General features: G+C 33.7%; 1 protein-coding gene across 1 annotated transcript; it reads left to right on the forward strand.

Annotated features, from left to right (window-relative positions):
* Positions 1–1,409: 1,409 nt before the first annotated feature.
* On the forward strand, positions 1,410–7,625 carry LOC148600920 (uncharacterized). Its single transcript, XM_088555449.1, has one exon. It carries the CDS (start codon positions 1,741–1,743, stop codon positions 4,819–4,821), a length of 3,081 nt encoding a protein of 1,026 aa, XP_088411575.1. The 5' UTR covers positions 1,410–1,740; the 3' UTR covers positions 4,822–7,625.
* The last annotated feature ends 5,374 nt before the right edge of the window (positions 7,626–12,999 follow it).

Raw genomic sequence — 12,999 nt, forward strand, 5'->3', positions numbered from 1 at the left:
TTAATATGACATAGCAAAGCTCAACATATCCATGCAAGTACACCCTCAGAAAAGAAGCGTTGTAATGTTATGTAACTAAATAATTTGTCTTATAATATGTAAATCTAAACCTTAGTTTCTGAGTACTAGGACTTCAGCTCTAACGAAAACAAGTACCCACCATTTCCTCTATGAATAGCAGAGGAAATATACTCAGTCATTTTACCGCCTAATTTTATTGGAGGTTTATAGTAATAGAGGTGTCCATCCTTCCTTCCTCAAGTTAAGGAAAGGAGTTCCCATATCTTAATGTTACTTCTCCTACACCACTAAATGGATTTTAATGAAACTTTCATAGAATCTTTTAGTCGCGAAAATTGGATATTTTGCATTAGAATAGGGTGGGGTTATAGAATCACAGCGACACCCCCTATCTCCAGCCAATGCAAACACATTCAAGGCCAAACGAATTTGCTCTTAAGGCAATACATGTACCAGTCTGCGTCCATACTTGCCCGTCGGACAGTACCAGTCTATGTTCACACTTGTATAAACAAAAAAAAAACAAACTGCATGGTATCCACATGTACAAAGTATTATTAGAAATGATAAGATAGTTTAGTCTATCTATATGTAACTTTTCTTGACGTCATAGTATGAAAAGAAAGCATAAGTGCAAATGTAAAAGGCGAACACACAGATAAATTATAATGAAGTTTTCATATTGGTTTAGGGGGAGTTACTATTTCGAGATACGCGTATAGACAAATTGAGGGGTTTTCAAAAAGCTTGCATTGTATACTAATGTATACATACTAAAATAAATAAAAAACGCTTGTAAATTCAATATTGTTGTATTGATGCTTTTATTGCGAGTACTTGTCATTTTAGTCGAAAATGCGACTTCAGTTATTACGATCCTGGCAAAAATGTTAATTGCATCAATATATATTATCACTTCAAAAATACGAGTTAAATTTATTGCATTTTTAAGCCGGTCAAAATTTTCGCAATGAGAAATAATATAAGATAACAAACATTTCTACATTTTGTAAGTATTCAACAAATTCGTCGACAAATGGTAGTTAACAATGGACTTTAGAAAAACCACAAAGTTTGAAGTATGAAATATTCTTATCAATTTTATTTCAAAACAATGTGCTTAGCTAATCCGTAATAATTTGATAAGCTAGAATAATCTTATTGCAGCAATTGAACATTCTTCACTCCTACATGTACGTGCAGCATGTATCCTTTTAAGAGATTATCATTTATTTGCATAATTCTTGAGCTTATCCCTCTACTAATGGTAGGCCTTACGTACGTTAGTGGGCTAAACAGATAGAAAGGATCACTGATAAGGAACTGACAGGACAGTTTACATTGGAGATTTAGCATATGGTGACATATATACTAAATCCAGAACGAGATAAGAGAATGTTTTCCCTAGTTTGTGCTCCTTCTTCAGTATTTCTTGACGTATACTTTGTCGGAGATATTTTGTTTTGCTTTTTTTCTCGAGGTAATTATGGCTCGTGTATCCTTGAAGTGAGAGACGTAAAATCCGAGGATTTGGATTAAGAGCTGAAGCGGTTTCAGTTATTTATCCCGAAAAGTTGTTATGGCATCGCTTTGTGAATTAGTTTTCATTATTATTGATGCCGTTATTACTGGACCTGCATCCTTGCGTATTCTGCCTTTAAGAGGAGAGATTTATCATCGAGAACATTGTCGACATTACTTGAAATTCGATCACAGAATATGTTGAGAAAAATCCTATTTAAAACAATGCTTCTGCTAGTAGTCGCCCTTGTACTTGTTAATTGTGTTCAACTATCTGAACGGCAAGGTAATGATTCTTCGAGCGACATTTTGGAACAAATAAGTTTTCCGTCGATCAAGTATTCAAAAATGTTTTTACGCAGGCTTTGGGAGACAAAAAATAGTTATACGGCGCAGGATATCCCCGTAAAATGGACAGATATTGAATTCACGAACCGAACAAAATTTAATCCGGGCATTTTAGAACAAAACTTGGAAGATTTCGAAAATAGCAATTTATACCATGGATTACTGATGAAGAAAATACAAGCAATGGAGGGACGAAGGAAAAGGTTTGCTAAGCAAAAAATGTCTTTCATTGATGATATTACGTACGGACGGTTCGGACATTGCTATAACATTCCATTGTTTTCTGATGAGCCGTTCATCATGATTGACCGCTGCCCTAAATGGTCAAAATCTATCGAGGACATTGAACTTTGCAGTAAGTCTGTTTCCCTTGATCAATTCAAAACTTGTACTATTGATATGGAACTGGTTCCTGTTACTGACAGTAGAGGGTATATCTATAAAAACTTGTACTGTGCCCGCTGTAATAACGTTATTGACGTGAGAACATGGGAAGTGGAACTTATTTACGAATATAATTCTCCATCACCTTTTCATTTAATGGATTCAGACGAGACAATGACCCTTCTTGGAAATATTGAAAACGCTGGAACATGCACGCCGTACGTGTATACACTTAAACCAAAAAGCAAATTTTTATGCAAGAATTTTCAAGACTTTAGTAAAATAAGTCGTTTTCATCGCAGCAGATATAACATGAATTTGAACAAAGTTGATGAAAATTCGAATTCGGCAGTTCCTTTATCCTTTCAAATTTTCATTAACTTTGGCATTTCTGGGAAAGGTCATGTGATGTTTAGTACTTTTACAAAGAGTCCGATCGTAGAACATCGTTGTGATCAACACGAGATTTATGACCCGGAACTGAATCAATGTAGACCAGTCACGTGCGGTGAGGGATATATTTTAGTTGATTACTCGTGTAGGCTTGAAACGCAAAAATACGATAAAATTTCTGAGAAGCATTTGTATGATGTTACCAAAAAAAGCTATACAACAAATACTATTTTTCGACTCAATGTAACACTACCGGATATTATTATCTTACAAGCGCCTGGGGTTTGCTCAAGCATCGTGCGTGAATTTGCAGAACGGTGGAATATATCTACAGACAGAATCGCAAATTTCAAAATTAATCTTTTAAATGACACATCATCAGGAGCGTATGCTGAAGAACATGCTATTGCGAATGAGACTGAGAATTGGAACTCTGAAGAATCAAATGAGGACTGCAATACACATTTAGTTAACTACACTTTACCTGCTAATATTTCCATGGTTACGACAGAACTGTCATTTACTTTATTGCCTGACAAGACTAAAGTTAGTTATTCCAAATATATGGACATGCTTAACTTTCGAAAGACTTTTAGCTTCGATATCAACGGGACAGAATTTAAAGCAATTAATCCCGTCGCAAATAATCCTCCCATAAAACTAGATATTTGGTGTGCCAAAGGAAAGAAAGCCATCAATAAAAACTTTAAGATGATGGTGGACGTTGATAAAAAAACGGGAAAGAATGTGACCGGTGTTTATATAAATAGTACAGGTAAATTTTATCCGCCAGGAATGTATGATTTGTTTTTCATGGTTTCTGGACAAATTGGAAATATTTCGCATGCTGATTATGCAGGACAAGTCTTTGTTTGCGATTTGCCTAAAATAGCATTAGATGACTGTGTCCGTTTTCAGATTTCAAACTCTAACTATATTCGTCTTAGAAACTCCTCCATTCTGCTAAATAAGAAAACAGTGCTTGATATGGATCAGTACGAATACGTCGATGACAGCGACAATTCTACTGACATACAAGTTTGTGTTCCTCCGGACTACCTTCGTGATCCAAAATTCAACCCTATTAAAGTTGGATGTGGTGACTCATATTCTGATGTCGTGAAGGCTGAGGGATACCTTAGTTTCGTATTAGGCATTTTCTCAATTGTTGTATTAACAGCAGTGATAATAACCTACAGCATCTTTTCACAGCTGCGTAACCTTCCCGGTCTCAATATGTTAAGTCTAACACTATCTCTGGTTTTCGGAGAGTTACTATTCATTACATCTGGCTACGTTCAGCAAACTGGAGCGGAACATTGCGCTTTTATTGGAGTTTTTCTCCATTTCATATTTCTTGCTTCATTTTTCTGGATGAACGTTATGTCATATGATGTTTATTGTACATTTACAAAAACAAAATCCATCCTCACACGGATACGGAGGACAAAAAGGTACTTCCCTTTGTATTCGCTTTACGCATGGGGATCACCGGCCGTGATCGTTGGAGTATGTTGTATCATAGACTTTTCGCATTTGATTCCGAATTTTATAATTGGATACGGAGGATCATCGGGCGATTTTTATGAATATGAGTTTGATCAAATTCTTGAGAACGGCACAAATACCCCAACTATTATGAAACTTTATCGTCAAAAATTTGGTTGCTGGATTCAAGAACCCGTTGCAGCACTTGTTGCATTCGGTCTTCCAATGATTCTTATTTTATTTGCAAACGCCGTAATGTTTATAAGAACAATCATTTGTATCAGATCAGTAAAAAAACACGTTTCAAAACGAATACGCCATTCATCTTTAAAAAATGCGATCGGTCAGCATGACGTTGTTCTATACATTCGGATGTCCACTGTTATGGGATTTACTTGGATTTTCGGTCTTGCATCCTCAATTGTGAGTTCTTTTTCAGATAAACCGTCATCTACTGTCTGTGTAACTCTCCATGTGCTCGGGATGTTTTTCATTGTTTTAAACTGTTCTCAAGGACTTTTTATCTTTTTTGTGTTTGTATTTAACAGACGGGTGGGTTCTTTATACAAGAACTTATTTAGACGCTGTAGATGTAATATCTGTAGAAATGCGTTATCTTCAACGTCATCTTCAGTTGCTTCTGTATCCGAAAACACACATATTTAAGACAAGGCAATATATGTACGTTTGTTTTAGATAAGAGTGTGGGGAACTGATATATTCCACGTTGTTTCCTCGGTACAATATTTTAAGTACTAGTCCATATCAAATTCAGCCGATTCCAATGGTAGAGGTGTTTCATGGTGCAAAAAATCTCCGTCTTGAACAAAATGAACGAAAACTCTTGTAAATCGTCAATAATCCGTTTCCATATCCCCGACTTTGACGTTTTTTTAAGATACATGTACCCAACAGAATTGTTTACTGTCCCATTGGAGCAATAGACAGCCGTTTAAATTATTCAATTGTTCGGATCGTTGGAGTTGCCGTATGTACTTGAATACTTAAAAAAACTTATTTCAAACATTTACCTGTAGGTTCTTACCGACGTGAAGATAGTATAAATTTCCAAGAAAATCTTTTTCCCCCATTCGGAACTCTTCGGTCTTTCTTATTACACAAAAGAAAAACATCGGAGTCACAAGTCGGAAGAATATGTCCGGATTTTTATAGTAAAACCGTTTGATTTTTTACCATTACTTTCGCTATCTAAAAATTCTTGAAAGAGGCTATAAGTTCTAGTGATATCTAACTTAATTTTGGTCGCCTCCAGGTGGATAAAACTACTTTGATTCATGAATGACTACAATTGCGGCAATTTTTTCAAAAAAAATTCTCCTCTCTGCATCCGAGGTTATTTTTTTTTATGTTACGGAAATAGCCTAGTTTCGATTGTTTTTGTTTTTTTAGGTTGTTGGGTGTAGATGGATTACGTCCCTTTAAAAAAAACTGTTACAAAATAAAATGACCTGCATTCCGTTATATGAAAACTGGCTATTTCCAGCGCAATCTATTCATTTTTACTGAAAATTAAAACAACTGAATGACAAATAAGATGAAAGGGTCCGTAACTGTTTCTAAATAATTTAAGAAATAAAAGTAAATGTGGTGGTATTTTGACAAGCATGAATGGCCTCATGCCTGATTTGTTAACAAAGACTAAGTACATATTTAACTGTGTCGCCTTTCCAAAAATTATAACAGTAACTTATTTTTTGTTGTTGTTTTTTTTGATGAATTTTGTATATTTTTAGACTTATTGTTTTTAAAATATCTATTATGGCTTGCTCATCGAATTGTCTACTAAATGTTCTAGCAACAATAATCTTACAAAACAATCACGGTTACAGATGTTTTTTTATTTCATTTTCCCAGCTTTGTCAACTGGGTATATGTTTTGTTTGTCATCTGATATTTTTTTCTACAAAATTTGTCTGAAGGTAAAGTTTGACGAACATTTGATTTTGAGGGGTGAAAGGGGGCATGAAGGATTTTTAAAAGAATGTTTTGGCTTAGACCTTCTGCTTTAATATAATTAATATATGAAAATAAATGATTTGATTGGGTGAAGTCTGATATCAATTATATTTCGAAATTAATATTTGCAATTTTCTGTTCGCAGTCGGTTTTTGGATGGATGCTAAACAGGTTGGTGGCATACATATTTGACCCTGAAGAGAGCTGTAGAGCAAAATTCAAGGTCTCTGATATCTAAAATAGAAATTAATATGAAACTTGCACAGATGGAAGTCTTACTCACAAACAGAACTTCTGTAAATTTTGTGACAGTATTTCAAAATCCTGGAGGAACGCTGCTGAAACAATTTTGCAAATTTGGGGACATTGTTCGCTGTTCTTGTTTATAATTGCATAAAAGTGCACTGGACATTTATTTTAAGATATGAAGATAAATAAAACAGGTTATGTAGGAGTGATCTTACAAGATAGCATTGACGACTTTACATAATATATTTACGACAGCTGTTTAGAATGATTAAGAGATTATGTTAAAATAATAGTACAATTAGTCCAAATCTAAAAATCTACAAAAATCAAAATTAATCTACTTTCACTTTTTGAATGGCATGGATTTCATTCCTACATGTTGTGAATTACGCGTATACTTATACAAATTGATGATTCATATATTTTTTTCTTGTGTATTTGGATAAGCATTCATGTATGAGTAATATGATTTCTTCGTAAATGTTGTAAATTTTTTTTGTCAAATTGCATTTTCCAGTGGATGAAGTGAAGTTTCTGTGTACATATGAGTATTTTCACATTAGTTTTCAATCGATCTGTCTTGACTCAGTACGTCATTACTCTGATCTTCTTAATGTTTAGTTTGTTGTCAGATCCCCACATCACTAGGTTTCATTTCATTTCAGGTTTATAATGATGAGGTTAGATTTACTATGCTAACATGTACATACAGTACACTAGGTCAAATCTAAAACCCCATTTGGTCTGTAAAATGTGTTTATTACTTGCGGTAACCGGTTACTTAGATTCAAAACTCAATTCAAAATACCACTGTACCTCTTAAATGAGACTTTTCAGATAATTTTTCAGTTCATTCGATGTTTTGGGTATGGTATGTTCCACTGTACCCAATCAAAGTCTTGTAGTAGAGTTATAATAGTCTGTACATTTACATGTATACTGATGTCTGTAGTAGAGTTATAATAGTCTGTACATTTACATGTATACTGATGTCTGTAGTAGAGTTATAATAGTCTGTACATTTACATGTATACTGATGTCTGTAGTAGAGTTATAATAGTCTGTACATGTACATGTATACTGATGTTTGTAGTAGAGTTATAATAGTCTGTACATGTACATGTATACTGATGTTTGTAGATCGATCTAGTTTTGTTATTGTTTACTTACATGTAGTTTTATTTTCCTGTTATAAATGTTAATGTTGTTTGTATTTTGTTTTCTATTAAAATATAATGACAATATTTTGCTTTTATCCAAAGACGGATAAAAAAGGAAACATTTTTAAGGTCCGTCCTTAATGAAATTGAAATTTTTTTTAAGTTAAAAAAACACTTAAGTAGCAGTATAATTCAATACATTATGTGAATAATCGAGCAATTTCATTTAAAAAATGAATATGTAATTGCAAGTATAAATTATAAAACAAAACATATGAAAGCTGTTGTATGGCAACTGAATAATGCGGATTTTGACTTTCTTTCCGAAGATTGGACTGCCCCAAGAAAACTGATAATCCGTTGTGCAAGAAACTGTCGCCTTTTTTCACCCGAACATATTTCTAAAAGGACAGTTACTTTAATGTCCTTAAAATACTGTGGTTGGCCTCCCGAAATGCTAGAAAATTGTTTCCATTGGTGAAGCTTTGTTTGTGCTCTACAAAACGATAATCTAACATCCTATAAATCTCTCCCTGTAAACCAGTGTCAGTGTTTGCAAACCACAACACTCTTGAAAGACCTCGTAACAAGGTTGTAGACTCTATCCTTTTCTATAGGCAGTAACGGGAGGCGAATCGTTGAATACTGACGACATGAATTCGTCTTTTTGAACTCTGAACTTAAAGTTGCGAATCAGTTTTTGACTCCCACAACCCCCCCCCCCACCCCCACCACACACCTTGGATTCGCTACTCTAGTAGTAATATTGAATATATACACCATTTCCATACTATATATATGTATATAGGGATATTTTTGGACAATAAAAAGTAAAATACGTCTTTACCAAACCCAGTCTAAACAAAAACCTTGTGTGAAGCCAACATTTTCTGAAGTCCACTTGATTCAATGTACATGTACATGTACGTGTAAAAGTAAAATTTCTAATACATGTATTGGACCATAAAGAATTATTTGCCTTGATTGTTTCAATTTTTTTTATTTTATTCGTGTATTCATTTATTTTTGGTTTGTTTATTTGATTGTTTTTATCCAAAGACATTTTTTTTCATTTGTTTTGCTGCTTTATTGTACTGACTTACTGTCTGTCGGTCTGTTTTCGTTTTGTTTACGAGTTATTTTTTTTATCAGGAGACATTTTTATTTCATGGTACCAGTTATCATGGAGTTCGTTCGTTGTATTTTATTTGTTTCATTTTGGTGGACTACATGTATTTACGTTTTGTTGGAATGCATGTATTTACGTCTTGTTGGAATATTCAGGGTTGGACCAAACCAGAAACATTTTACCAAAATACATTTTTGTATTAGTACATGTATTTCTTTGACTGTTTCTATATCTGCCATGAGATCTGACAGGTTTTAATCGATGCTCACGTTTCATCTCCAAAATTCTTAATTTCTTTAAACTCTGAAGGCGGTGTGTTCACGTTTCTCCAACATTTAAGTACTATTCTGTGTAAGAATCAGGCAATGGGTGGCACATCATATTTCTCAATTTGGTCTTTTTGCCTCAAATACATTCAACACATCTAGAAAACAGCTGAACAGCTATTTAAATTTATCCTGAAGCACCAGTGATTAGATACTTTTTTGACTGCTTATATAAGGAAAAAGTTCGGGAAAATTTTCCCCCTATTTTTCCACAGTGCATTTCAACTAAATTTGACTTATCAATATCTTAAAAGGGCAAACTTTTCAAACATTTTGACAGTAATTTCTTGAGGTTATGAGGTATAAATACTTGGATTATGCAATAAAATGTCTGTATATTTTTCCTTCATGTGCCACACCTTATACACATTTTGCCTGATTCTGAGACGGAGAAGTACTTGATTATTAGGCTAAAACAACGGCTATCAAGGTAAGAGATTACGGGGTCCTCAAAGGATTTGATTATATTTGGCCGTTTTACTTTTGCTCCAAAAAGGCAGAAAAGGATTACACGGAAAAATATTTTTTGACGCAATTTAACTACGATTTTACGCTAAAGGACCATCATGGCATGCCCTTAAAATTTACCTGTATTTTACCTTTTCCAATAAAAAATGTTGGATGATATTTTTAAACGATTTCGTTGCTTAGAGACACAACAATATAATAATAATGTAATATTTTTCATTTGATTTCATTTTTATTCTGTCTTTGCAAAAAAAGTAGCATATTAAATCGATAAATATTTTACAATATTTATTTCTATCTTTTTATGGTAATTATTTGAAATTTGTTTAGGCAATATAATTTTATTAGAATTATTTACATCAAGTAAGTACACCTGATTATTATTAATTCACTTGTATCAAATTCCGTGATCGCTGGACTTTGGCTTGTGTCATTATATTTTTTAAAAGTCATTTATCTAACTGGAATAATTTTCAAGAAATGTAGTCAATTGTAACTAAAAAGTCAGATTGCATTGTTCATAGCTCAGATGAAAGATTGAGCATATCTCATTGATGCCTTGTAAGACAATTTCTGTCAGTTAAGGTTCATTAAAAAAGTGGCAGCGATGGCAAATACAATGCTTGCAGTGAATTAGTACCAAATAAGTTCGCCAGAGTCAGACTTGAGTTTAATGGCTACATGTATCAGTACATAGATAAGACAACTAGAGGTGACAGAAGATATTGGAAATTTATTGTTTCATTACGTACAGTGACAGCAAATACTCATTTGGACAACATAACCAAGCTTGGGACTCGACACTCACATGCACTGCAGAAGTAAAGGCCGAGGCAGTACTCAAGTCGATAAAACAGAGATGTTCCAAGTGCATTCTTCATGTATCTATCGCTTAATTCATACTTACGTGTACATGTATTTAAATGTACATAGTACATTGGTACACTACATGTAACACAGGGACGAGTCCAGAGAGATTTTGAAAAGGAGGGTCCAGAAAACAGGATGCTCTAGGCTATTATTTTTTTTGGCCCAAATTCTGCATGAACTTAATGAAGTTTTCCCAAGAAAATTGGGATCCTACCCCTAACAAACCCCACCCCAGCCCCGAACCCGTCATTGCATGTAGGTAGAACAGTATTATACTACACAATGAGTCAAATGCACTAAGTTGACCAAAAAATTAATTACATCTGCTTACAATACATTATGAAGAGGCTGCATTGTATAACATCAGAAATGGCTTTAGAAAAAAAATAATTACCAATCCATGTAAAATTATGGCATGTAAATGGTACATGTAGATGATTCATGGAGCAAACAAAAAGATGTTTGTCGATTTACATACAAACGTACGTCATGTATGTATGTATGTAGTAATACAGATCTGTATTTTGGAGAAACCCATAATTCATCCCCGGATAAATCACCCAAATCAAGAACGATAACTCATGGAATGAGTCAATTCCATGCAAAATATTTCGTAAAAAACGCGATAACCAATTAAGACTACAATCAAGATTGGTTATGTAGTCTGTAACTGTCTCTGGAATTAAATAAAAAGCTTATTAGTGGGTTTTTGTCATGCATTAAAACATCTACTGTCTGATCTTTATAAAGACTGCTACATCAATAAATAATGTCAAGCATTAAAAAGTTGTAGTAACCACTTTAGTGTTATATGTGTTCAAGTACATTTAATATACAGATATCAACTTAGTAGTTTTACTTACAAGTAAATTAGTGTGTGGATGGATTTACATCTTAATAATGTTTTTCTTTTTTATTTCATTTATATTTTCAGCCCAAATGCTTACTTTGAAATAGATTGAATAATGTCTTTTTCTTAAGAATTTGCAACATGTAATCCACCCTCTTTTAAATGAACGATTGCCATCCTCTGATGAATAAATGCTTGACACCGTAAAAATTTTCTTAACTAACACAGTATGAGTGACTCGAAGTTCTGTCAGTAATTAAAAGATCATTGCTTTTTTTGTGACTCAAAAAAACTCCACACTCGAGGTTTGTTTGCTGTTGACCTAGGACTGTTTGCTGTTGACCTAGGATTGTTTGCTGTTGACCTAGGTTTGTTTGCTGTTGACCTAGGATTGTTTGCTGTTGACCTAGGATTGTTTGCTGTTGACCTAGGATTGTTTGCTGTTGACCTAGGATTGTTTGCTGTTGACCTAGGATTGTTTACTGTTGACCTAGGATTGTTTGCTGTTGACCTAGGATTGTTTGCTGTTGACCTAGGATTGCTGTTGACCTAGGATTGTTTCCCAAAACGTCTAGCATGAACTACTTATTCCACGTCTTATGTAGACTAACCCAACAACGAAAATATTATCTTTACAATGGCTAGCATTTGATATTAATATAAATTCGATTTGATGAATTAGATATACAATGTGCATGTACGCGACTGATTTTTCAGAATTGTTTGTATTTCTTAAATTACTGAAAAATCTGTAAGTCATCCGACGGTTTACGACAACCGTAAACAAGAGGCTCCCAGGAGCCAGAATAGCTCACCTGGTTCAATTTTGTCTTTCTAGGGCAATAAATTTAACAAGATTTGTCCAATAATTTTGACTCAAAAAGACCTTGGTAGGACTTCTCATAAGGATCATTTCAGCAATTGAAAGTTTCATTATATCTACTACAGTTTTTATGATATTGCCTGAAAACTAAAAAAAACATCATTTTTCACCTTTCAAGGGCAACAATTCTTGCAAGGAGTCGTCTATTTTCCCTGGGGACTTTTTTTAGACCTTATAATAAGGATCATTTCAGCAATTGAAAGAATTTGGCTAAACCTAACGGTTTTGGAGATAAAATATGCGAAAAACTACTGTCTGACCCCTATGTTATATTTTGAGTATTTTTATAGTACCATAAATCCCCACGTCGGTTTTATGCAAGACACCTAAAGGAACATTCATACCAATTTTGATTCTAATTGGTTTGGTGGTGTCAGAAGAGAAGATTTTTGAAAGAAATAACATTAAAAATACCAAAAAACGTTGAAAAAGGGCAATAACTGCAACATGGCTCAACGGGTCAGAACGAAAATTTGACCACAAAGAAATCTCATCATGCTGAACACTTTTACCCTAAGTCAGAATTTAGCTAATTTATATAAAACCTGATAGTTTCATCCATTGATATTTAAAATTAAAATTATTACAAAAACTTAGAATTGAATAAGTTTGTGTTAATAAATAAGTACGGTACATTTCATGGACAAGCGTCTTGAAGTGAATTCTTAAAAGTGCAGTGTTGGGGCGGTTCAAGAAATTTATTCAAAAAGGAGGGTCCAATCTAAACATCGTTAAAAGGGGTTTTCAAGCGATCATTTGCTCATTTATGCACAGCTTTCGCACAGTAATGATGCTTTTTTAGAAATAAGATCGGGAGATTAGTTTTGCAGATCCGCTAACTGTTGGAGTAATGTATGTGGCTAATTTCGCACTGCCTAAACATTATAAATGTATTGTGTACTTATTTTAGATTATAATAGTGTATTATGATT

This window comes from Perna viridis, chromosome 12 (assembly GCF_037379345.1).
Source record: "Perna viridis isolate PV_CMFRI_1.1 ecotype Kerala chromosome 12, ASM3737934v1, whole genome shotgun sequence".
NCBI classification, from domain to species: Eukaryota; Metazoa; Mollusca; class Bivalvia; order Mytilida; family Mytilidae; genus Perna; species Perna viridis.